The 24413-nt window shown below is 36.8% G+C and overlaps 1 protein-coding gene across 1 annotated transcript in view; it reads right to left on the reverse strand.

Moving 5' to 3' along the window:
- SEC63 (SEC63 homolog, protein translocation regulator) overlaps positions 1–23634 on the reverse strand; it is a 71607-nt gene extending 47973 nt beyond the window's left edge. Inside the window, exons 1-4 of the mRNA XM_059401151.1 lie at positions 23331–23634; positions 6254–6353; positions 1859–1973; positions 429–541 (exon numbers count right to left, since the gene is read on the reverse strand). Coding sequence (XP_059257134.1) covers positions 429–541; positions 1859–1973; positions 6254–6353; positions 23331–23454 — 452 coding nt within the window. The 5' untranslated portion in view covers positions 23455–23634. The remainder of the gene's footprint in view (positions 1–428; positions 542–1858; positions 1974–6253; positions 6354–23330) is intronic.
- Positions 23635–24413: the final 779 nt, after the last annotated feature.

Raw genomic sequence — 24413 nt, forward strand, 5'->3', positions numbered from 1 at the left:
TCTTCAGATAACTTAATGAGACAAGCTACTTTTCCAAAATAAGAGAAATAGAGCTTGTCTAAAAAAAGGCTAGAAATGAAAACAAGGTATAAATATATCCTCTTCTAATCAGAATGCTTAGAAAATTAATTAACATTATCATGTACTACTTAGGTACTCTCATTGTACCTAATACTTAGGTAATAATGTTAATTAATTTTCTAAGCATATACTTAATTTAACCAACTTCACAGGGCAAAAGCACTACTCTAAGATACTTAGAATTCAAGTTTAGTTAAATTAGCAGTTTAGGGTTGGTCAGGCAGTTCCATAAATAACAGACTCAACATATAAGGTCAGTATTTAAAAGCATATGATAACTATTTTATTCAAATAAAAAACTATCTTTACCACTCCTAAAAATGTGTAATGGGTCCTATGATACTTACGCTGCATAAGCTTTTGCTATCCTCATGAACATAACTTCATCACCTCCTTTATCTGGATGATATTTAAGTGACAGCAAACGATACTGTTTCTTAATCTCTGCTACTGTTGCCCCCTAAAAAGAAAGCTTTGTTTCAGTAAAAATAAGCACAATGCTGTAAAAACATAATTCATCCCATTTTGAACTTTAAACATAAATTACTCAACATTTTCAGAAAGAGAAAATGTTTTCTTCCTATATATATGCTGTCCCATAAGTTTCATACCATGTATTTTTTAAATAAAAATATACTTATTTTGTCTAATGTTTATTTTATTGAGCACCCACTTGATATTGTGTGGTATACTAGGCACCAATGATTTAAGAATGAAACCACACAATGTCATATTAAAATAAAATAAAAGGATAGTAACATTTAAATGATCATAGTAAATTAAGTCTGTCAAGAAATTCTCAAATCAAAGGTTAACTTCTTTTCTAAGAAATAATCAGAAGAATATCTGGTTTCATTTGTTTACCAATATTTTAATATTAAACACTCAAGAAGTTTACCTTAACTGTTTCCTAATTAGACTCAATTTCTATTAAAAATTTTCATATTGATTTTTATGGCATTAAATTGCCCCCCCAAATCTTTTAATCTTAAAAAAACTCTCTTGATGACCATAATCATCACAAAAAGAAAAATCAGAAGATATGATGCAAATTCAGCTTTTCCAAAACAGAAAACTAGAAGACATGTTTTGTATTAGTATTACATGAATACCTGGATAAAGCCATCTACTGAGCAAATACTAGAAGTAAAGAAAGTGGTTTGGGGAAAAAATGGAATGAGCACTAGATTCAGTTTGACTCCAGACAAGACACAAATTTTCCAGGCCTCATTTTCTCCACTGGAAAAAAAGGCTAGATGGTCTCCAGCATTCATTTCAGTCCTAACTTTCCACTGATAAAAGACTAATTTTCTATTGGGACCCATCTCAATCAAGTTCAATCAAGAGATTACCTAGGGAGTATAGCCAAGGTTAACCTCAATTTCCACTAACAATGAAACCAGTTCTTTGTAAGACCTAAAGACTTAACACACTGCTTTAGTGTCAACTAACACAGGATCATGAGATTTTTACCCTCCAAGTAACATAAATGAACCTCCTGGTTTTAACTTTGCATTAAACCAATCTTACAAAAGTCTTTTAAAAATATCCTAACTTCTCATCTCATTTTTCAATATTCTTTATTTAGCAATTTCAAACCAAGCCTTATAGGATGGAAATTAACATCTGTAGCTTAAAAAACATACATACATTAGAGTAACAATGGATTACATATCCAAAGTCTGATTTCTTTAGGCATAACCCAATTCCTTTTAGGATATGGGCTTACAGTATTTTCACAGGGTCAATAAACTACTGTGCATTGTATACTACTTACAGGATCCAAATTTAATACTTCATAAGGATTATATTCTTGATATTCTCGGTCTGTTTTGGAAACTTTGTATGCAAGGAATAAGAACAATGCCCAGCCTGCAAGCAGAACTATTTTCCTGTTTGGGAAAAAGATAGGTAAAGTATAAATAAATATACCTGTATGGTTTTCCTTAAGAGTCTATAAAGACATTATGACCAAACAAGGCTATAAAACAACCTAAAGTGTCTTACATCGCTATGATATTGATTCAGTTCCATAATCTCTGAGTTGTAAATTCCTGTCACAACCTCTGACTTTTTACTCTGAATTCTCTAGAATCTAGCAGTCTGCATCTAGAATCTTGCATGTAATATTCCTTCATTACTATTTGCAGAATTTTATGTATAGAACTTAATTCAATTTATTAACTTATTGGTCTCATATTAGATCAAAATATACTAAGTATTCAGTAAACCATTTATGTAATAAAAAAAAACACAAGAGCTGTTCTTAACCTAATAATTAGACTTTAAGTAAGATAAACTACAAAAAATAATGGGTCAATTGTGCAATGAAGAATGAATAGCCTTGTTTATAACAGTAAAACTTAAGAAACAAATTAAATATCCATTTATATGGAACCAATTAAATAAACCATTTATAGGAGACTAATAAACCAAGACACAGCCAAATAATTAGCCAATACAGATATAAAAAGATGTAAATAGTAGGATAAAAAGGGATATAAAGGAATACAGAAGTTGGAAAAAAAAACCTAACTCGTTCTCTCCAATATGTGCTGTTTAGTAAAAATATTTAAAAGACTGACATTATTAATGTTGGAGAGGCTGAAAAAAAGGAACACTCATACCCTTTACACTCTGAAGGACTATCTGGCAATAAGGTATCAAAACCCTAAAGAAGTATGCAAACACTTTTAACTATTTCAAGAATTTAGAAGGAAATAAGCTAGAATTAAGCATATAAAGTATAAAAAGCTGATTACAGATATAGAACAGAAATACACTGAATACACAGAAATAATAACAGAAAACACACCAGAGATGCCCATCAATAGAGTAGTAAGCAAATAAATTAATGGTATATTAATAAAGTGAAATACCACCTAACCAATAAAAACAATATCTGCTGTGGAAGACTATCTACCTTATTAAATTAAAACAAGAAAATCAGCTTTCAAAGATATATGTATAATATGCTATTTTTAATAAATAAAAGTTTATTAAAAATATTAAAGGAAAATGATCTTAATAGTGGCTATATTTCAGTGATGAAATTGAGTAATTTTTATTTTTTTATACTCTTTATATCACAATTTGTTATGCTAAGGACGAATTGTTAAACAAACACATAAAATGAATCCTATGAGCCTAATCAAACAGAATTGGAGAGACCTTTTTTTCAAAGAAAGAAAATGTTACATGTGTTTAAGCTCATTTGGTCAAAACCTAGTTTAAATATGTTTATTTGGAATGAGCCTTCAGGATCAAGTTCCAATCCACCTACTGACCTTTATCACCCAAATTAAAAAAACAAAAACCGAAAAACCCACTCCCAAAGTTCCCTAAGCTTTTCCTACTAACATGCTTTTACTCTTCAATCTTTCCACCTAGAATTCCCATTCCCCATTTCTGCTTACCCAAACTATTCATCCTTCAAGACTCACCTCAAACCAATCCTTACCCTTGTCAAAGTGATCAATGGGGAAACCAGAGTTACTCACAAAGAAGCAAAAACCATGACTTTTCTCCTCCAACTCACTGCAAGCTCCTTGAGCACGTGGACAGGATCTTACTGAATTTTTGACTAAATTACTGAGATTTTGACTAACTTACTGAGATTTTGACTAACTGCTTAAACAAAGTTTGCAAAACAAAGTTGGCATTCAGATACAAATTTCTTTCCATCTGGCCAAAATAACGTTCTAATCCTTATTAAGTACCTAATACTGCAAACTGCTTCCCATACTACCTATATCCCCAAAGGGAAAAGAATCTCTACCTAGAACACTCCCGCTTTTACTTAGCTATCTAGGGAGAGGTAATTAAGAACATAGGCTCTGGAACAAATCTACCTGAGGTCAAATCCCAGCTTTATCACTTAACTTAGAGATCTTCTGAAGTTGCTTTACAACTCAGTTTCTAATTTTTAGGATGGGTTTAAGAATTAACAGAGACTAGGTATGTAAAGCACCTAGAAGGTACCTCACAGATAGTAAACAATCGATTCCTGTTAGCTGTTCTCAGTATGTCTGACCCAAACCTCACTCAGAGAAGCCTCCTGTCCCAAGACAGAAAGCCCTTCCTCTGCTCTGTCATGGCACCCCTGGCCCCCCTGCCAGAGCCCTTACTAAACTCTATTATCATTACTTGTTCACTTGCTGGTTTCTCCCACAACTGTTAGGTTGCTGAACCACATCTATTTGTTAATCACAATATATCAGTTCCTGGTATAATAGGCACACAATGACTACTTATTGAATGAAAATGAAAATAATATACATGGTAATTTTTAACTCAAACCCGAAAGTCTGCCATACCTTCGATATGCTACAGAACATGTGAATATCTAGAAGTTAATAATTCCACATTTTGTTTTGCCAGTGCCCCAAAGGCTAAGAAAGCTCAGAAAACAAAGATAAAAGTAAAACTGAAAATCACTAAAACAAGACTTAAAAGCAAACAAGGGTAGAAGGGAGAGGAAATCAAAACACCTAGGATGAACTATACCCCATGAGAGATGCTCCACATGTTGTACCTGGCTCTCTGAGAAGAAGGAAGGAAGAGAGGATTAGAGAAGCTCGTACCAGAAGCCCCCAGGCTGATGAAAACTAACCACCAATAAAATCACACTTTAATTTCCTGAAAGCTAAAGCAAATGTGGAAACAGAATGGATTTCATCATGATCTACACCCAATTTTTTAAAAACATATTTAGGTCCTGTGAAAAGATAAACATTTTCCCCTACATAAAGCGTCACTGATCAACTTTGTGAAGTCTTGCGCTTTTTCTTTAAAAGTCAACTTCCAGAAATTAGAGCATTACACCATGACTGCTTAATTGTGAAACAATGCTTTAAGGTTAAGTAGCACAAAGGTTTTGATGTTTCCGACCTTATCTAAATTGTTACCCAGTTATCTGTTTAATTCTTCCTCACTTACAAACATCCCTTAATCTGTGCTTCCATTTAAGTAAAGCAATTTACTAATCACTGAACAGAACTTCAGAGTTGGGTTTTTTCCTTGAAAACTGGGGTTCAGATACCCACAAAGTATTGATCAAAACCTAAAAAGGAAGAGATTGGGAGGCCAAAAATATTTGCCTTGCTACCTCCTGAAACTATAATTTAAAATGAGAAGCAAAAGCAAAGAATAAACAGTGAACATAAAATACTCTTCTAAAAACTAATTTTGCCTTTTAGTTTCACACCAATGAAGAACTCTTAACACCAAAGCTAAAATTTCCCTCCGTCTGCAGAGGAACTAAACTAAGCAAAGTAAAACCTTACAAAGAAAAACCATTTAAACCCCTTGAAGTTACACAGATAAGTTGAAACTATCATCATTTAAGCCCAGATTAAAAAATAAATGGTTCTATTTTTACTAATTTCCTCTGCTAGTTCTTCCCCTAATTCCCCTATCTACTGGATGGACAGATATAAGTAATTCATAAGATATAATCCTCCAAAAATGGTACCTCTTTCACCTATCAGATTCACCTGTTACTGCAAAATTGATGTCTCAGAGTGAAAACCCAAAGCCTAGGCTCTAAACCAGCATACCCCATAGCCTTATAAAATCAAACAGGCCTGCTCTAATTAAACATGCTACTGGCCTGTTTAATCAAACTGGCCTGCCAAAATAAAAGGTGCTGCTCTACCACTTCTAGCTCCAGGACCCTGGTCAAGTTACCTCTTCTTCCTTTTAATTTCTTCATCTGACAAAACAGCAAAAACATCTACTCTGAAGTTAATAATAAAATTATGAGATAACACACAAAGCCCCAGCACAGCATCTAGCATACAGTATGTGCTCAATAAACTTTAAATATCACTACAAAAAATGCAAACTTGATTATGTCACCTCCCTGCTTTTGATAATCTTTTAAAGATTCCCCCATAGTCTTTAAAGCAAAATCCAAATCCTGACAAGATGCACAGGTCTTCCTTCAAGGTTTGACTTCCCCTTCTCCCTTCCTTCCCAAGTCAGTACATTCTCTCTCCTTTAAACTTCTAAATCACTCTGTTTAGAAAGCTCCCAAATTCACATCTTACCCCCACCTAATGCTACAATTTCTTTAAACATATGTTTTATTCATCACTATACCCATATTTTATATGTTACCCAGCAAAGAATAAGCACTATGTACTTTTTTTAATTGAAACCAATTACTTACTTTACTGTAGGAATAATATTTGGCTGAGGTTTTAATAACCGTAAACGATACCACATACATCTTCCATACACTTTTCTGATATTCTTTAATCGAATTTGCTCTGTCAAAAAAAAAAAAAAAAAAAAGAGGTGGTAAGTTAAAGCATTTGTCACACAGAAGGCAAAACCAATTAATACTATACTAACTTTTATTAACCATGCTAAAATTTTACTGAAGTATAAAATACTACCTACTCAAATAATCTTTAAGAAAAACTGACAATATTGGTTAATTTTTCTGCCACTCAGAACAAATGATCAATCTGGATAATGTTGTTCAACTACCAGGCAATCGTTTTCATGCGTGACTTAAATAATTTCTAGTTAAAAAATGCAAAAACTGAATTGAACCCAAAATATTTAGTCACATAATCAGCAATTTCTGAGAAATGCTCCCTTCCTTTCCCTTTTACTACAGAAGACACAAAAAGTATAAAATAGTTGAAACATGCAGCTTATTAAGGAAGCCAAAGAGAAATAGTATTGTTCAATTATGAGAATAATTATGTTAAATTAGAAGTCACCCAAACCCATAAGAAGTTAAATTAGGTTCATATAGGAGTTAAAGAAACTGCATTATTTTAGTAGCGAGGAAAAATCTTCAATTCAATTAAAGAGACATTAAACCAAAGCCAAAATACCATGTATTATTTTACTAAACTCACTATCGTCACTCGAATAACTTTCCCAAGTTTAAAAAAATTAAGTTTTAAAATAAAAATGTACCTTTTCATGAAGATGGCATACAGAAAAGCAAAGGAAAAAACACTCCCCCTCCCAAAGATGAAGCCAAAATAAAGGCTTGGAAGGCCAAGAAGGCAATGCTGAAAGACAACCACAGCCACCAAAAAAAAAAAGTAAGAAAAAAGAAAGAAATCTGTGTGTCACCCACCTTCTGGTAGCCCAAGACACTCCAAAGGCAGCCCAAATATTTTCCAAGAAGCTTGACCACTATGCCATCAAGTTCCCCCTGAGCAATGAGTCAGCCATGAAGATGATAGAAGACAACAATAATTGTTGTGGTCCCTATGGATGGCAAGGCCAACAAGCACCAGATCAAACAGATTATGAAGAACCTCTATGACATTGTCAAGGCCAAGGTCAACACCCTGATCAAGCCTGATGGGAGAAGACATGTGGTCCACTGGCTCCTGACTATAATGCTTTGGTTGTTGCCAACAAAACTGAGATCACCTACACTAAATCCAGCTGGCTAATACTAAATGGAAATTTTTCCACAATACTAGTTCCACAAAGTAAAAGAACTTTGCATATAACAGAAGGCTCCAAAGCCACCATGCAAGAAGTCCAAATACCCTGTTACCACCATGCTTTGAGGAAAACATCCACACAGGAGAGGTATGTGGTAGGAGGTATCAGAAGCAGCTGTGAAGCAGGATCCACAAATGGGAAGGGGTGGCAACAGCAAAGGAGACTGGTATTACACAGGGGGACTGATCAAATAAATTAACACATAAAAGATAACTGGAGTCAAGTTTTTCACCGTCAGAGAAGGCAGTTACACATATGAAAAAATTGAAAATAAGAACAAATCATGGGGTACTGAATAGGAACTAAAGATATCAGTATGAACAAATATCTTTCAATACAGAAATACAGATGTATTCTATAAATATATATTCCCTAACACTATTAAGGGAGCCTAGGAGCAGTGGTAAGATCAAGAGCAGTGAGCATATTAACATCCAGATCTAGTTTCTAAATACCATTCTCCACAAATAGGAACAAGGGGTCCAAGTGTCTTTCCACAAAATACTATAAAAGGGAAAGGAATAACTTTACAGTGGGAAAATAGAGTAGGCTGAACAACTGTCACCCAAAACGTCCACATCCTAATACCTTGAATTGGTGAATACATTATCTTACATAGCAAAAAAGACTTTACAAAGCCAACTAAATTAAGATGACATGGGGAGATGTATTCTACATTAACTGGATGGGCACAATATAATCACAGGGGTCCTTATAAGGAGGAGGCAGGAGAGTTAAAGACAAAGGTGATACGACAATGGGAGCAGATGTTGGAGTGATGTCCTCTGACGATGGAAGGAGTCATAAGCCAATTAACACAGGCTGTCTCTAGAAGCTAGAAAAGGCAAGAAAACAGACTCAACTCAAGAGCCTCCAGGAAGAATCAGTTCTACCAACCCCATGACTAGCACAGTGAAAGCGATTTGGGGACTTCCAGCCTCCTGAACTGTAAGAGAATAAATTTGTGTTGCAATAAGTCATTAAGGTTGTAGAAATTTGTTACAGACACAATAGGAAACTAATACAGAAAGCCTGGCAGATGTTACCTTAATCAGATGATCAGCGAACATCAATAGCATTGGAGCAAAATGCAATCATATACCATCTGATAGAATGTAGTAAGAGACACACAGAATCAGTTTTGTAAAATTCCTGCCTAAGATATATAACCTGAATCTAATCATGAAAAAATACCAGACAACCCAAATTCAGGTTCATTCTACAAAATAATTGGCCTATAATCTTCAAAGTCAAAAAGCTGAAGAACTGTTCCAAACTGAAGGAGATTAAAGAAAGATGTTAATTAAATGTCATGTGTGATTCTGAACTGGATATTCTGCTATAAAGAACTTCACTGAGACAAAACTCAAAGAGGGTCTGAGAATGAAGTGGTAATGTTAATATTTTTATTTTCATGGTTAAATTATGGACACTTTTGAAAATATCACTGGTGACTTTTAAATCTGTATTTCATTCAATTAAGCCTCCACAGTCTCCCATTTCAACTATTAAAACGAAGGAAATGTTTGAAAAGGTTATAAAAACAATGCTGAATTTTCATCAACCAGATGGCTTGATCGATTCAAAGGGATGATATTCTCCCAATGTCTCTGACCCAAAAAAAGTACACATGGTTTTCAGCCCCATAGTTTTTCACAACGTGTACATGTACATTCTATGCCTCGCTCTTCCAGTCCAAAATGTAGAAGATCATAATCTTTTAGGATAACACTGAAATCAATCAATAAGTACTACAAGCTATGGTTTACACAGTAACACACTGACATTTAGATTTCCAGCACAACTGAATATTCAAGGCACACATTCCAAATCTCTACATGAATGACCTCAAGTCAAAGTAAATACCACAAGTGAAGTCCTTCCAGTATGTTTTTTACAAGATATTTAGAATGTTAAAAAAAAAAAAAGTTCATTTATAAACTTCTAGTTGTCACAGCTAGTAAAAATTATATTAATAACACCATTAACTAGTAGTTTTTAAAGAAATCATCCACACTTATAGAAAAGGGAAACTACAAAGTCATAACTCTGTGGTTTAAAAAACAATGTAACAACGTATTATAATTGCTCTCAGCAGCTGAACATAAAGTTTTTATGTCTGTGGAAACAGTACAGGTTTGGGGGAAGGTTATTATGGTTGTGCTTCATAAGCTATACAATGTCTTAGCTAAAATAGTCACAGCCATCTGTCCATGCCAGAATGATCTGACAGGGTGTAGTATATCTCAGTGAACTCTTAGCACCATATTCCTAGAACCCAAAAAGCTGAAAGAATGCTAGCCAGAACTGAAGTTTTCAATCCTGTTTGCCTGATTATCAAAAAGAATTTTTAAAAATCATATTATCTACTTGTAGACTTCCAATTTGGCATCTCAAATTTTTTATAAGAAGTCTGAAGAGCTGCAAAAGATGTCATTTTTGACATGGAGTTAACATTTTAAAATAGAATAGTTCCATAACTTTTAAACACACCAATGCAATCTAAATACCTCAGCAATTTCATAGCCATCATCATACATTTACAAAATTTCATGCACAAATCAACCCTTTATTCTACTTCCCCCACATAATTCTATCCTAATGTAGCGTATTTTTATCCTGATAAGTCATTTCTTATAATACTGACAAATACCTCTTAAAATTAATTTTTTCTTCCCCGTGACTATTTTTTCCTAACAAATCTTCAAACCTTCAGAACAGTTGAAAGAATATTACAATGAACAATACCCTTCACCTAAATTCACCAAATGTTAACATTTTGCAACTCTCGGCCTTACCTCTAGTTTCCTTTTTCTCTTCCCACTCCTTTTTATCTGAACTATCTTCCTGTAAACTGCAAAACATCAATATGCTTCGCCTCTAAATGCTTTAGCACATAGTGCCAAAGAACATAGTTAAGTTTATCATACTCAGGTTTGACATCTATAAACTTTTAGATGTTAATTTGATGCTACTTTTTTTGGTGCTACCAAGACAGCATAAATATTATAAGTTGATAAATTATTAAAATTAGATTAAAATATCTGCTATGTTGTCACTTATAAGCTTATAAATATCCCATAAATACCAAAATTTATTTTTAAAAGTGAAAAGTACATTTTGCCAATATTAGACAAAATAGCTTTATCTTCTAATTTAAGTAAATTTTGTTAAAACTTGAAGCTGTAGATTACCTTGAATATTCAATTTACAGAAAATATCCCCTACATAACTAAATTGGCAAAGGCAGCCCTCCCTGTTAAATCAATTAGACAAATCAAACTTGGTTAAAAAAAAAAAAAAAGTATGACTCCATTTTTTCAGTTCAAATAAATATACAAATACATTGATATTTCGAAAATTTTAAAAAACACTGAGAAATAAATTTTAGAACATACCTAGTAATATAGATGACTTAAATTAATAAAGCTAAATGATACAGAGAGGACATCATGTATTTAAAAGAAAAAAGTACCGTATTTCTCTTTCCAAAATTCAGTGGCTATTAAAACTATTCCTAAATCCCTCAGGGGTCCAAGAAAATAGTACCAAGAGTCAAAAGGTTATATTCAATAATCCAAAAAGTCTAAAAGACATTATACATCAGTTTTCTAGCTGCCCAAAGTCTTTCTGCAGTTGGTTGAGAATATATTACCTCACCATGATGACGCTGGCTCACTCACCATTGGGACAATTTTTTTTTATTAATTTTAAAAAATAGGAAAACACATTTTACTATAATAGTGTGGCTTGGTTCCCAGAATGTTGCAAAAGAGGAAAGGCATAAAAATGATAATTTGTTAGTGAAAAACTGGTAATCACTGCTCTAGACCACCAAAACCATAGCTTCCCTAAATCATCCTAATCTCAAAGTACACTAAAAGAAACTAAAGCTGCTGTTATGATCTTAACTTGAATCTGAACAGGTAGCCAAAATGTGTCATTCTCAAGGCGAGGTCAGAACCAACCATCTGGATTTGGGACAGAGAGGGGGATTGACTAAACACGAGTCACCACTGCCAGCACACCCAATCACAGGTTACCTAAATTGAAAGGTTTCAGAAACTTGGGTTCATCTGCCACCTACACCAAAGAAACCTAGATAATTTATCAAATGCTGTACTGAAAGGAGAAAAAAAAAAAAAAAAAAAAGGATGTGTGTATAGTACGGAATGGTTGTTTACCCTTACAATCACAGGGCCAAGGCAGGGCTCTGGTTCACTGCTGCCACACATCATAAGAGTACTGTACCACATATCATCAGCCCAGAAAAAGACAAAATTCAAAATTCAAAGCACAGTATCCACTTGTGTGTATCAATTTCACACTTTATAGTCCAAAAATTTTAAGTTGAACCATTATAACCTGGGACAATCTATATGCTATTTTATAGTATGTGACTTTTCAAATATGCAAACAAAAATTTTTAATTAAACATTTTAAGTAGAAAAGACATCATCTGTAAAAGGATACATAAGCAAAGTGACCAAAAAACTATTTTCATCTCATTAAGAAATAGGAGCATATTGAGTCAAGATCCTGTCACTTCTCTGCTTAAAAACCTTCAATAGCTCCCCAATGAACTTTAAATAAACTCCAAGCTTCTCACCCTGGCTTACAGACATGCTTTGCATCCCAGCTCCCTCTCTGACTTTATCCCAGATTATTCTCCTGACCTGGCAAACTCCCACCACTCTGGGTCTTCTCTGTTCATGGAATATGCCCAACTTGTTTTTGCCTTGAAGGCTCTTGTACACACACAACTGTTCATCCACAGTAATAGGCCAAAAGAACAATTCAGACTTCTGAATGACTGGCTTCCTTACGTCACTTGGCTTGAAGGAACATTCTCAGGATCCTACTTCTCTACCCAGTATATAGCACTATGTAGTATTTTATTATTTATATATAGCATGTCGATCATCGCCCCCATACTAGGATATAAGCTTCAAGAGAATAGAGATCCCATCTATATTGTTTACCCCACATTCCACTACCTAACACTGGCAAATAGCAGGTGCCTAATAAATATTTGTTAAACACATGAATTTTCTCATTTAGACATTCTAATAGTCCTGGGAATATGTATGCACGTATACTTTAAAAAAAAATTGAGGCTCAGAGAGGTTAAGTAACTTGCCTACAGTTAAAAAGGGTACAAAGGAATAACTAATAATCATTAAAGAAGAGATAGAAGACAAGAAAAACAAAACTGAAAATAAACTATTGGGATTACACCAAAATAAAAAGCAAAGAAAACCAACAAAAAGGAAATGCAACCTATTGAATGGAAGAGACATCTGCAAATGATATATCCAACACGGGGTTATTATCCAAAATATAAAGAACTTACATAACAACACTTAAACTGTAATTCTCTTACAAAAAAATATAGGGATAAATTTTTATGACCTTGGATTCACCAACAGATTCTTAGATATGACAACAAAAACAAAAGCAATAAAAGATAAAATAACTTGGACTTCATCAAAGTTAAAAACTTTTGTGCATCAAAGGACATAATCAAGAAAATGAAAAGATAGAAGATGTGGTGTATATATATACAATGAAACACTATGCAGCCATCAAAAGAAATGAAATATTGCCATTTGCGATGACGTGGATGTAACTAGACGGTATTATGCTTAGTGAAATAAGTCAATTGGAGAAAGAACTATCATATGATCTCCCTGATATGAGGAAGTGGAGATGCAACGTTGGGGATTTGGGGAGTGGAAAAAGAATAAATGAAACAAGATGGGATCAGGAGGGAGACAAACCATAAGATTTGGGGAGTGGAAAAAGAATAAATGAAACAAGATGGGATCAGGAGGGAGACAAACCATAAGAGACTCTTAATCTCACAAAACAAACTGAGGGTTGCCAGGGGGAGGTGAGGAGGGAGAGGGTGGGGGGGTTATAGACATTGAGAAGGTATGTGCTATGGTGAATGCTGTGAAGTGTGTAAACCTGGTGATTCACAGACCTGTACCCCTGGGGCTAATAATACATTATATGCTAATAAAAAATAATAATAACTAAAATTAAATTTTAAAAAAAAGAAAGTGAAAAGACAATCTACAGAATGGAAGAAAATATTTGCAAACCATGTATCTAATAAGGGATCATATCCAGAATATATGAAGAACACCTACAAGTCAACAAAAATAGATTAACAACTCTATTTAAAAATGGGCAAAGGATTTGAATGGATATTTCTCCAAAGAACATACACAAATGGCCAACAGAGAAAAGTAATGATTACTCAACATCATTATTCTCTAGGAAATGCAAATCAAAACCATAGTGAAATACCACTTCATCATATCTATTACAATGGCTATAATTCTTCAAAAATGAAAAATAAGTGTTGAAGAGGATATGCAGAAATTGGAACCCATGTATACTGCTGGTAGAAATGTAAATGTTGCCGCTACTGTGGCAAACAGTTCAAAAAGCTAAGGACCATATGACCTGCCAATTCTGCTCCTAGGAATATACCCAAAAGAACTGAAAACAAGGACTTAAACAGATACTATGGCAATGTTCACTACAGCATTATTCACAATAGACAAAGAGGGGAAACAATCCAAGTGTTCATCAACAGGTGAATAAAATGTGGCACAGTCATACAATGGAGTATTATTCAGCCATAAAAATGAAGTTCAGATACATACTACAACATGGATGACTCCTGAAAACATTATGCCAAATGCAATAAGCTAGACACAAAAGGTCAAGTATTGTATGATTCCACTTATACAAAATACCTAGAATAGGCAAATGTATAAAGAATAAGAGTTTTTCAGGGGCTGGAGGAAAGAAAGAATGGGGAGTTACAGGGCGCCTGAGTGGCTCAGTTGTTAAGCATATGCCTTCCACTCAGGTCATGATCCCAGAGTCCTGGGATCGAGCCCGGTGTCAAGCTCCCTGCTCAGCTCCCTCTCACTATCCATCTGTCAAATAAACAAAATCTTTAAAAAAAAATTTTTTTAGATTTAAAAAAAAAAGGGGGGAGTTATTGCCCAATAGGTAGAGTTTGTTTGGGGTGATGAAAAACATTGTAAATAGCAGTGATGGCTGAACAACATTGTAAATGCAATTGTTATTGAATTGTTCATCTAAAATGGCTAAAACTATAAACTTTACATTATATATACTTTACCAACATAATTAAAAAAAAAAAAGATTCCACATCAGTAATATCTCAAGTATGTCACTTATCTTCCTATTGCCACCACCACTGTTCAAACTCTCATTATCGCCTTTTTTTTAAGATTTTATTTATTTACTTGAGAGAGAGAGTGACCACAAGAGGGGAAGATCAGAAGGAGAAGCAGACCCCCTGCTGAGCAGGGAGCCTGACAAGGGACTCCATCCTGGGACCCCAGGATCATGACCTCTGTTCTTTCTCATTCTATGAGATGCTATTACATTAATTCATACACGGCACAACTTTTAAAATATGTTCTAAAACGTCCAAAAATGACATACTGTCAACCAAATCACACACTCTTCAGCTAGGTATATAAGATTCTCTACCACCTGACTTCAATTAACTTTTCTAGCCTTTTCTCACTTACTCACTGAATGAATTCTGCTTCAGTGGATCTGTACTTTGAATATATTCCATGCTTTCCAGTCTCTGTACTTTTCTTCATGTGACTTTTTTTAATTAAAGATTTTATTTTTAAGTAATCTGTACACCTAATGTGGGCTGCAAACTCATGACCCAGAGATCAAGAGTCATAGCTCCACCAGCTAAGCCAGGCTGGTGCCCCCCTCAGGTGATTTCTTCTTCACCCTACCCAGCCCCACCATTCCACCCATTAAATCTTTCTTATCCTTGAACTATTTAGACAAAATACCTCTTGATCGCCAATATCATTCCCAATTAGACACAAATACTTTATCTAGCTAATTTGAATAGCACTTGTTTTCACTTTTCTTACATTTCTTTTGTTGTGCTCTGGATAAAATAATTCATGTATTTATCTAATCCTAATCCTCCCACCCTACCTAGATTACAAACTCTATCAAAACAAAGTCTTGGGTGCCTGGGTGGCTCAGGGGGTTGAGCCTCTGCCTTCAGCTCAGGTCGTGACCTCAGGGTCCCACATCGGGCTTTCCGCTCAGCAGGGAACCTACTTCCTCTCTCTCTGCCTGCCTCTCGGCCTACTTGTGATCTCTCTCTGTCAAATAAATAAATAAAATCTTAAAAAAAAAAAGTCTTGTAAACAAGATTTACACTGCATTCATATTCCTATCTTCTGCCCTCCTAGTATAGGCAAACAATGAAGGCTCAATCAACAACTATTAGATTTAACTAAACAAGCAAAAAACCTAAAGCCAAAAAAATCTGGAATCTATGAGAAAATCCAATTCTCAAAAATCAATTCTCAAATGCAATTCTCAAAATGTAAGGAACATCTTTTTAAGAGAATTAATAACCAACAACACTTTTCAAAGAAAACAATGTGATGGTGAGATGGTGCAACATTTCTTACCAATAATCTCATGATAGCAAACATTCTTTAAAAGGAAGTCCAATATAGATATATTTGTTGTGACCTCCTCTATGTCTAAATAAAAAGTATGACTAAGGGAACAAACATCTGAGAAAATGAAAATAAGCCTATCTTTGTTTTTTCAGGTTCTTCCAAAGCCAAGCAAGTATGCAAAATGACCTTCAAGGGGTGCCTGCGGTGCTCAGGTCATGATCTCAAGGTCCTGGGATGGAGCCCCTCATCAGGCTCTCTGCTCAGCAGGGAGCCTTCTTCCCCCCACCCTCTACTGGTGATCTCTGTCAATAAATAAATAAAATCTTAAAAAAAAAAAAAGACTTAAATAAAAACTATTTTACACAATGCATTTACTAATCCAGTGTTTGTCACCACATCTACAAAGCCTAAATGTACCATAATTCATACTGCCAAGGTGCCTTCTGGTCCCCTCTACTGTGTAGGACTTAAGCGCATATGTAGTACATGTCTGATAACCCCTTTCTGTCAGGGTAGAACACAGAGGAGAATGACTTTATTTTAAAATGACTCAACTGGGGCACCCGGGTGGCTCAGTTGGTTAAGTGTCTGCCTTCCTCTTAAGTCATGATCCCAGGGTCATGGGATGGAGCCCCTACGTCTCCCTCTCCCACCCCTCAACCCCCACTCCCATTCGTACTCTCTCTTGCTATCTCTCTCTCTCAAATTAAAAAAAAAATCTTAAAAATTTTTTAAAAAATTACTCAAACTTCTCAGATCTCTAGTATCTAGTCTTACGAAGATCTAGTCTTATGATCTAGTCTTATGAAGACTATATGCTCTAAATAAAATATGGACATTCATAAAGTATACTCCTGTGAACACAACGCTGATACTAGCCAGTTCTTTTCTATTCAAATACACTCAATAAGAGCTTGAGATAATCAACTCTATTGTAATTAGAAACCTAGATAAATCAATAGATAAGGTCAATATTTTATTTTAAATAAAAATGATCATCCCCATCCTTTTCCATGCACTCAATCCCAAAACTGATAAAAGTAGGTTATTATTGGGCCAATCACCAAACAGCTTTTAAGAGAGACAGAAATAAGCAAAGACAGAAGTAAGCGAAAATTTTAAATCTGTACTCCACTCTCTCATTGCCTCCAAGGTACTTTTATATTCTATATAAATAGTCCAAACTGTCTTAGAATTTTCTAATCTGCACATTCCCCGCATTTCAACAGACTAATAAGCCTCTGAAAAGGAGTCCTTCTTCTCCATCCAGTTTTTCCCTACCCAGCAACCACCACCTCCCACAAATCACTCTCCACATAATGTTCCACAAAAGCAAAACTAACCAAGTCATTACCCTACTTTAAAAACTCCACTGTTTACCTAATATCTTACAAGATAAAATATAAGCTTCCTAAAATGGCAAATCTGACCATGTCATTAACTACTTAGAACCTTCCACTGTTTACCCAATAACTTACAAAACAAAGTATAAATTTCCTAAATTGGCCGGTTTACTTCTAAGTGCATATTCAATCTTTACCATGTATTGAACATCTCCATGCTTTTCCATCTACTTTCTCCTACATAAGGAATATACTTCCCCACTTACCTTTTATGACCTATCGCAAATCATCTTCTCTGCATGAAACACCAAATCCCCAAACAAAATTATTCATTCCTTGCCATAGCACTTTCCACTTACCATTTTAATACTTACTATAATGTGTTATATTAATTATAGGAGGCTGTATAAGAGTGATAGTTAAGAAGAAAAACTCTAGCATTAAAACAGGTTTGGATCCAACACCCAATCTTCCAATTAAAGGCTATATGGCTTTAGGTAAATTGGTTACCTTCTCTAGGACTTAAGTCTTCTATTAATAAAACTGGGTAATACCTGGGTCTAGCTCAAAGTGCTATTTTGAGTGCTTTCAGCATACCCACCTTGGGGCTAGCAAATATCCAAACGGACAGCAATAGAGCTGAGATGAGGAGAATCATAATTATCTGTCTCAAACTGGAGGTGGGGTGTAGGGCCTTACCTACCAAGAGGAAGGACCATGTCTAAAGTCATCCCCACCGGAAGAAAAAAAGAGAGGTAATGAAACTAAAATGTTTCATTACCTTTGAGTGATGGGATTACAAGTAATGTTTGTTCTGTTTTGTGTGTGTGTGTGTGTGTGTGTGTGTGTGTGCTTTTCTGTACTATGTATACACAACTTATTAGGAAAAATGTTATATGCACTAAAAAGTCTGATCCATCACCTAGAAGCAGCATCTAGCACAAAATTCATGCTCTGTAAACATCTACTAAATGAAGGAATTTCTACAGTGTGTTTGATTTTGCAAGTTTTTTTTTTTTTTTAAGATTTTATTTATTTATTTGACAGAGATCACAGGTAGGCAGAGAAGCAGGCAGAGAGAGAGGGGGAAGCAGGCTCCCTGCTGAGCAGAGCCTGATGCGGGGCTCGATCCCAGGACCCTGGGACCATGACCTGAGCCAAAGGCAGAGGCTTTAACCCACTGAGCCAGCAGGCACCCTTGCAAGCACGTTTAGATAACATTTATCCATAATCACTTCTTACAGGCCATATCATTATTATTATTATTTGTTGAAAATGAGACTGAATTCAGAAATAACAAAATAGGGACTAGGCTGGAACTTAAAACCAAAACTTCTGACTCCCAAATTCAGAGTTTTCTTACCACACTACTGAGCACTAAAAGTGGACTCCTACTCACATTCCCCAGTCAAGGAGCTGAATCACTGAGAGGGGGGACAGCTGAATCAATGTTTGAGAGGGGAACAAGCAAAGAATAAAGAAATGTAAATTTTTTTTTAAAGTTTCATAAATTCTTTCAAACCATGGGGAAAAAAACCTGAGTATAGTATAACTATTTGTTTAATCCTCATTTTAATTCTATTAAACAAATAACCCATTGTCTCTATTTTATATATGAGTAAACCAAAAACACAGAAGTTAAATAACCCACCTAAGATCACACTGTTAGTAAAGCAGCACATCTAGACAGGTTTCAAAACCAGGCAGTTTTGAAAAAAAAGTAAAATAAGGGGTAAGGTCAAAGAAGTTTAAAAAAAATAAGGTTAAGGAGTTAAAAAAACAAAAAGTTGGAAAAAGTAATGATATAATTTATCTCAATTCAAAGGATCAATAGACCTTCACCTATGGAACAAATAAAAGCATGTTCTTGATTATTTGAAATTCTAATAATTACAAGCAGTTTTCTCTTGTCCAATACCATTGTAAACTTACATTATTAACGTTGTTTTAACAAATATATTCGGCTTTCAACTACAAGAACTTTAGAGAACTGTTCTACAGTAAGTGCTTCTTAACTATATTAAACAAAAAGGCTAAGGCATTAGTGATTTTTGTTTTTAGGAAAGAGCACATATAAAAATTCACCATCTCCCAAAATGACAACTCCAGCAAAAGACCACTACCAAGGGAGTTCTCTTTGCTAGCTACAATCTATAGTCACATAGGTACCTTTTAAAAAACCAATACATGGGAGCACCTGGGTGGCTCCGTGGGTTAAGCCCCTGCCTTCGGCTCAGGTCATGATCCCAGGGTCCTGGGATCAAGCCCCACATCAGGCTCTCTGCTCAGCAGGGAGCCTGCTTCTCCCTCTCTATCTGCCTGCCTCTCTTCCTACTTGTGCTTTCTCTATCAAATAAATAAATAAATAATCTTAAAAAAAAAAAAAAAAAAAAAAAACAACACATGGCACCCACTCCAGACCAAATAACTCAGAATATCTGGGGGGTGGGTAAAAGCGTTTCTAAAAGCTCCCCAAGTGATTCTAATGTGGAGCCAGGGTTGAGAACCACAGTTTTAAAGAAATCTAAACCCTCTGTTATTACCTCATCCAGAGCTTTTGTCCATAATGGTCTGAAAAAGTATTCAGTCAACTTATTCAGCCAATTTGCAAACAACCAGGAGAGTAAGATAAATAGGGCCCCTCAACTACTAAAAGGGGTATTAATTTTAAGTGCACTTGGCCAGGTAGATTAGACAAAAATCTAGGCAAAATGATTCCATTAGTGTTCGGGATAATAGAGTAACTTCAATTAACATATCATATCAAATATGCCAATGACCAAGCTACTTCTCTTTCTCAAACCCTAGATTTTACCATCTGTGAAATGGTTCCATGCTTTCTAGCGGACTCAAGAGCCCAATAATTCTAGAAGAACAACACTGAAATAACTAAACCTTGAAACTAAAAGACCCACATAAGGAGCACCTACCTGGGTGGCTGAATCATTAAGTGTCTACCTTGGGCTCAGGTCATAATTCCAGGGCCCTGGGACTGAGCACCCCATGGAGCCCTACATAGAGCCCCACATCAAGCCCCGCATTGGGCTTCCTGCTCAGTGAGAAGCCTGCTTCTCTCTCTCATTCCCCCTGCTTGTGTTCCCTCTCTTGCTGTGTCTTTGTCAAATAAATAAATAAAATCTAAAAAGAAGAAAAAAAAACCACATATAGCACCATTTTAAAAACTACACAAAGATTGCTTACACTGAACTTCAAAAATGTATACTTACTAGCAAAAAACCCTTTTCATGCTTTCCTGCAGAGAGTATCTCTAAAAAGTCAAGACTGCCATAAGAACTCTGAAATTCAAACTCCTTAGCCTACATTTTTGCATTTGGTTACAGTTTCATAGGAAAATGAAATAAAATAAGTTTCAAATCAAATATTAAAATACCCCATTGTGTTAATCAAAAACACTACTATAGGTCCACATCCTTTATTCAATACCCTTGAGGAAATATTACAGAATTTTTAAGATTTCAGAAAGACATTACAGTGTCTCCACCTTTATAAGCCCTTGAGGGTCTAAAACAGCACCAATAATCAAACAAATTAATATTCCAAATTAACAGCCATATTAATAACTATTTTCTAAGTGAGAAGAATCAAGATTTTAAGTACCCTCTGTTGATACAAGTCACTATACGATTTTGCTGCAAACACCTGAAAAAAATTCTTTTTCAGAGCTTTGGGTGAACCTATTAATTTTAAGATTTCTCTCTGATATTTAAGACATTGCAAACTCAGCTTCAGAAAGAAGTCATTATGACAAAAAATCCTTTTAATAGCACTGTAATCCTAAAAAAACAACTCATTTATGATAGATACGCAAAAATAGTCCAAGTGGTGTCCACCAATTTCATGATTAGAATAGCATTTAAGTGTTCACCTTAATTTTCACAGCGCAATTGTGAGCAAGACCAAACAAATACATTAACACGTACACATTTACTAAGGCAAGCCTGAAGCCAGATGTAAAGTAGGGGCAAATCAGCACCTTTCTATCTAGCAATAAGGAGACAATACAAGACCTTAAAGCTAAGCAGATCAGGCTCCCCCACGAAGGAGAAAGTTAGAGAATGCTCTCTGAACTCGAGTTTCTTCACATAAGGATAGAGATAATAATAATAGTACCTACACTTCAGTGTGTTTTAAGAGGATTAAATAAAGTGATATTTGAAGGCCATAACTTACAGTCACTATTAATTCCCTACAACTTTTCCAAAGATGGACTATATGCTGAAGGAGCTCAAGTATAACTTGCTGATAAGTTATCAGGCAAATTTTATAATACAAAACCCACCACAAAAATAGAACTTTCAAAGTTCAAAATCCCAGTGTAGGTTAAAATGACTAATTTCTGAAATGGCTTCTAGAAACACATTCTAACAAAATCCACCTGCTCCCCCAATACCCTTTAGTCTTCCACACAACCAGATGCACACACAAAGGGTTAAGTGCAAATAAACTACTTTACTAAAAAGTGCATTTTTAACTCAAAATTATTAGAATGGCCTAGGTTTTGCAGATAAGAGAAACCTTTACAATATTAAGACTTAATCATCTATCTACAACCACTGTCCAGAGAAACCAATTTAAATGCACTTAGGAAAAGAAGGCACAAGAGTCCAAAATCCAATTTTCACAAACTATCCACTGAATAAGAAAACTGGCAACTTTGGGCAGATTTCTGCACCTACTGGATATTTAAACTTACAATCGTATACTTAAAAAAAAAAAAAAAAAAGGAATCCTTTGTTACTTATCCTAAATTCAATTTAATTCCATTATATAACTCGAGAATTTTACAGAATTTTTGAGCCAGTCTTAAAGCATAACAAGTTCTGAGCTGATTCAATGCCTCCCTGTTAACAATCTCCCCAGAGTATCTAACCTGGACAACCTAGACTTCCCACCACACCCAACTTCAAAGATGATGTTTAATCAAGTTAGCATACCTCCTGTGAAACAGAAAGCTTTCCCTAAATGTTAACACTCAAAACCTCCTGGTTACTGTTAAATAAGCTATTAGGGCCTGGCAGTTCCCTTAGCTTTAAGATTACCACTTGTCATATATCCCCGGACAGCGCAACATAAAATGCCTCGAACAGAATGTATGTTATTTGGTGCTCTAATCCCATGTGTTTAATGTGAAAAGATTTAGAACTAAAAGCGAATGGACCAGCTACCTCACAACTACCTACTCGACTTAATCCTTCATACTTGCACTTTTTCCGCCATAAACAGGAAACTCCAAAGAAAAGGAAATAGAGAACAGCCTATTTTTGCTAAGGGGAATAACGGCACTGCTTCCAACCCCACAGTGTTCGTGAACAAATGAAAAAGCAACAGGGGACGGGGACGGGGGAGGGGCGGCTGGTGAGCTCAGCTGGGAGTCCGAAGCATGCCACCCGGCTCAGACGGTGCCCAAAACATCTGTAACGACAGCTGCAACAGGGAAACGGGGGTGTGAGGGAAGAGGACCGTGGCTAAGGGGCTCGCAGTAGCGCCTGCACGTTCGGCTTCCTCCTTCGCCAACTCTTCTCTCACCTCCCAATCCCCATCCTCCCCATCCCATCCTGCTCCCTCCATATAGAAAAATAACCAATAAAATCAGAGGCAGAGAAGACAAAGAGGCAGGAGGAGGCTGCAAGGAGCGCCCAGAACAATGGGTGAGAGGGAGCGAAGCGAAACTCCTGAAAAGACAATGAAACGGGGATGGAGAGGGGCCCCGAGAGGAACCGAGGGAAACACCGCCGAGCCCGGGCCCCGCCAGCGGCGGACGCCTCGGACGCGAAGCTCGGCCGGCTGGCTGGCTGGATCACCCCGACGCTGGGGGGCTGGGTTGGGCTGGGCGGGGGCGGCGCGGCCCGGAGGGGCTGGCGGGGCCTGCACTGGTCCGCGGGCAGCTGCCGGCAGCACTCACCGGCATTCTGGTCTCGGGGCCAGAGGTAGTATGTGGCCGGGATCACGATGAGCCCCACGAAGGAGGTGAGGAAGTAGAAGAAGGTGTTCCCGCTGTCATCGTACTGGAACTGCTGTCCCGCCATGGCACCCCCCCCTCCGCCTCTCTCCTCTTACCACCGCCGCCACGACCCCGCTCTGCGCTCCAGCACCCAGCACCCCGGCCCTGTGTGGCGTAGCTCGGACGCTGCCGCCGCCTCTCCTCCCCGCCCCCACGCCACTCTCACGGACACGCCGCCGCCACCGCCGCTGCCGTCGCCAGCTCTCGCGAGAAGAGACAGTTCCCGCCCCGCTCGGTTTTTCCCTCCCTCTGCCTCTTCCCAACACTCTCGCTAAGGCAGACGTGGCGCGCGCAGCCGTGGAACTCGGCGAGGTCCCGCCCTTGATCCCGCCCCCAAGCTATAGTCCCTCCCCCTCGCACTCCTATAGATCCTCCCCCTAGAGCCCCGCCCCCAGCCATAGCGTTCTCGGCTTCTCCCCGCCTTTTCTCCTCCCCCTCCTTTCCCAGAGTTCCAACAGGGATTTCGGGGCTTCATTTTAGGGGGTCCCAGCAAAGACCCGTGGGAGAGTGGGTGTGCGTGGTTTACCTGGATGCTCCTGGAACCGCAGCTTTTCTGAGCAGAGCTGAGGCTGCGTTGTCTTTCCCTTCTCATCCTTACCTCACCCTTTCCGCCCTCTCGCTTATATATAAATTCCCTGGTTGATAATAACATTTCTTTAGGTTCCAGATCCGGTCTTCCAGTCCCCACATTTTGAAAACAAGGTTCATTCAGAATTGGGCGGCACAGGGAGTTTGGGGGAGGGGGGGTTGTTGTGGTTTATTTGCAAAGTAGTGTTTGCTACCAAAAGACTGCGATCTACGCTGCGCCCATTTTGCAGATGCAGATTTGGCAATCGGATAGAGATGGTGATCTACCCCGTCCCAGATCACCAGCGTTTTCTTCAACCCAGGCCGTAGGCTAAGACCTTTATTGCTTTATTATCATTTAATTGTCAGTAAACCCCTTGGAATAAATCAAAGCATGCTCTCTCTCCAGATGAGGAA

This window comes from Mustela nigripes, chromosome 5 (genome assembly GCF_022355385.1).
Source record: "Mustela nigripes isolate SB6536 chromosome 5, MUSNIG.SB6536, whole genome shotgun sequence".
In the NCBI taxonomy this organism is placed as follows: Eukaryota; Metazoa; Chordata; class Mammalia; order Carnivora; family Mustelidae; genus Mustela; species Mustela nigripes.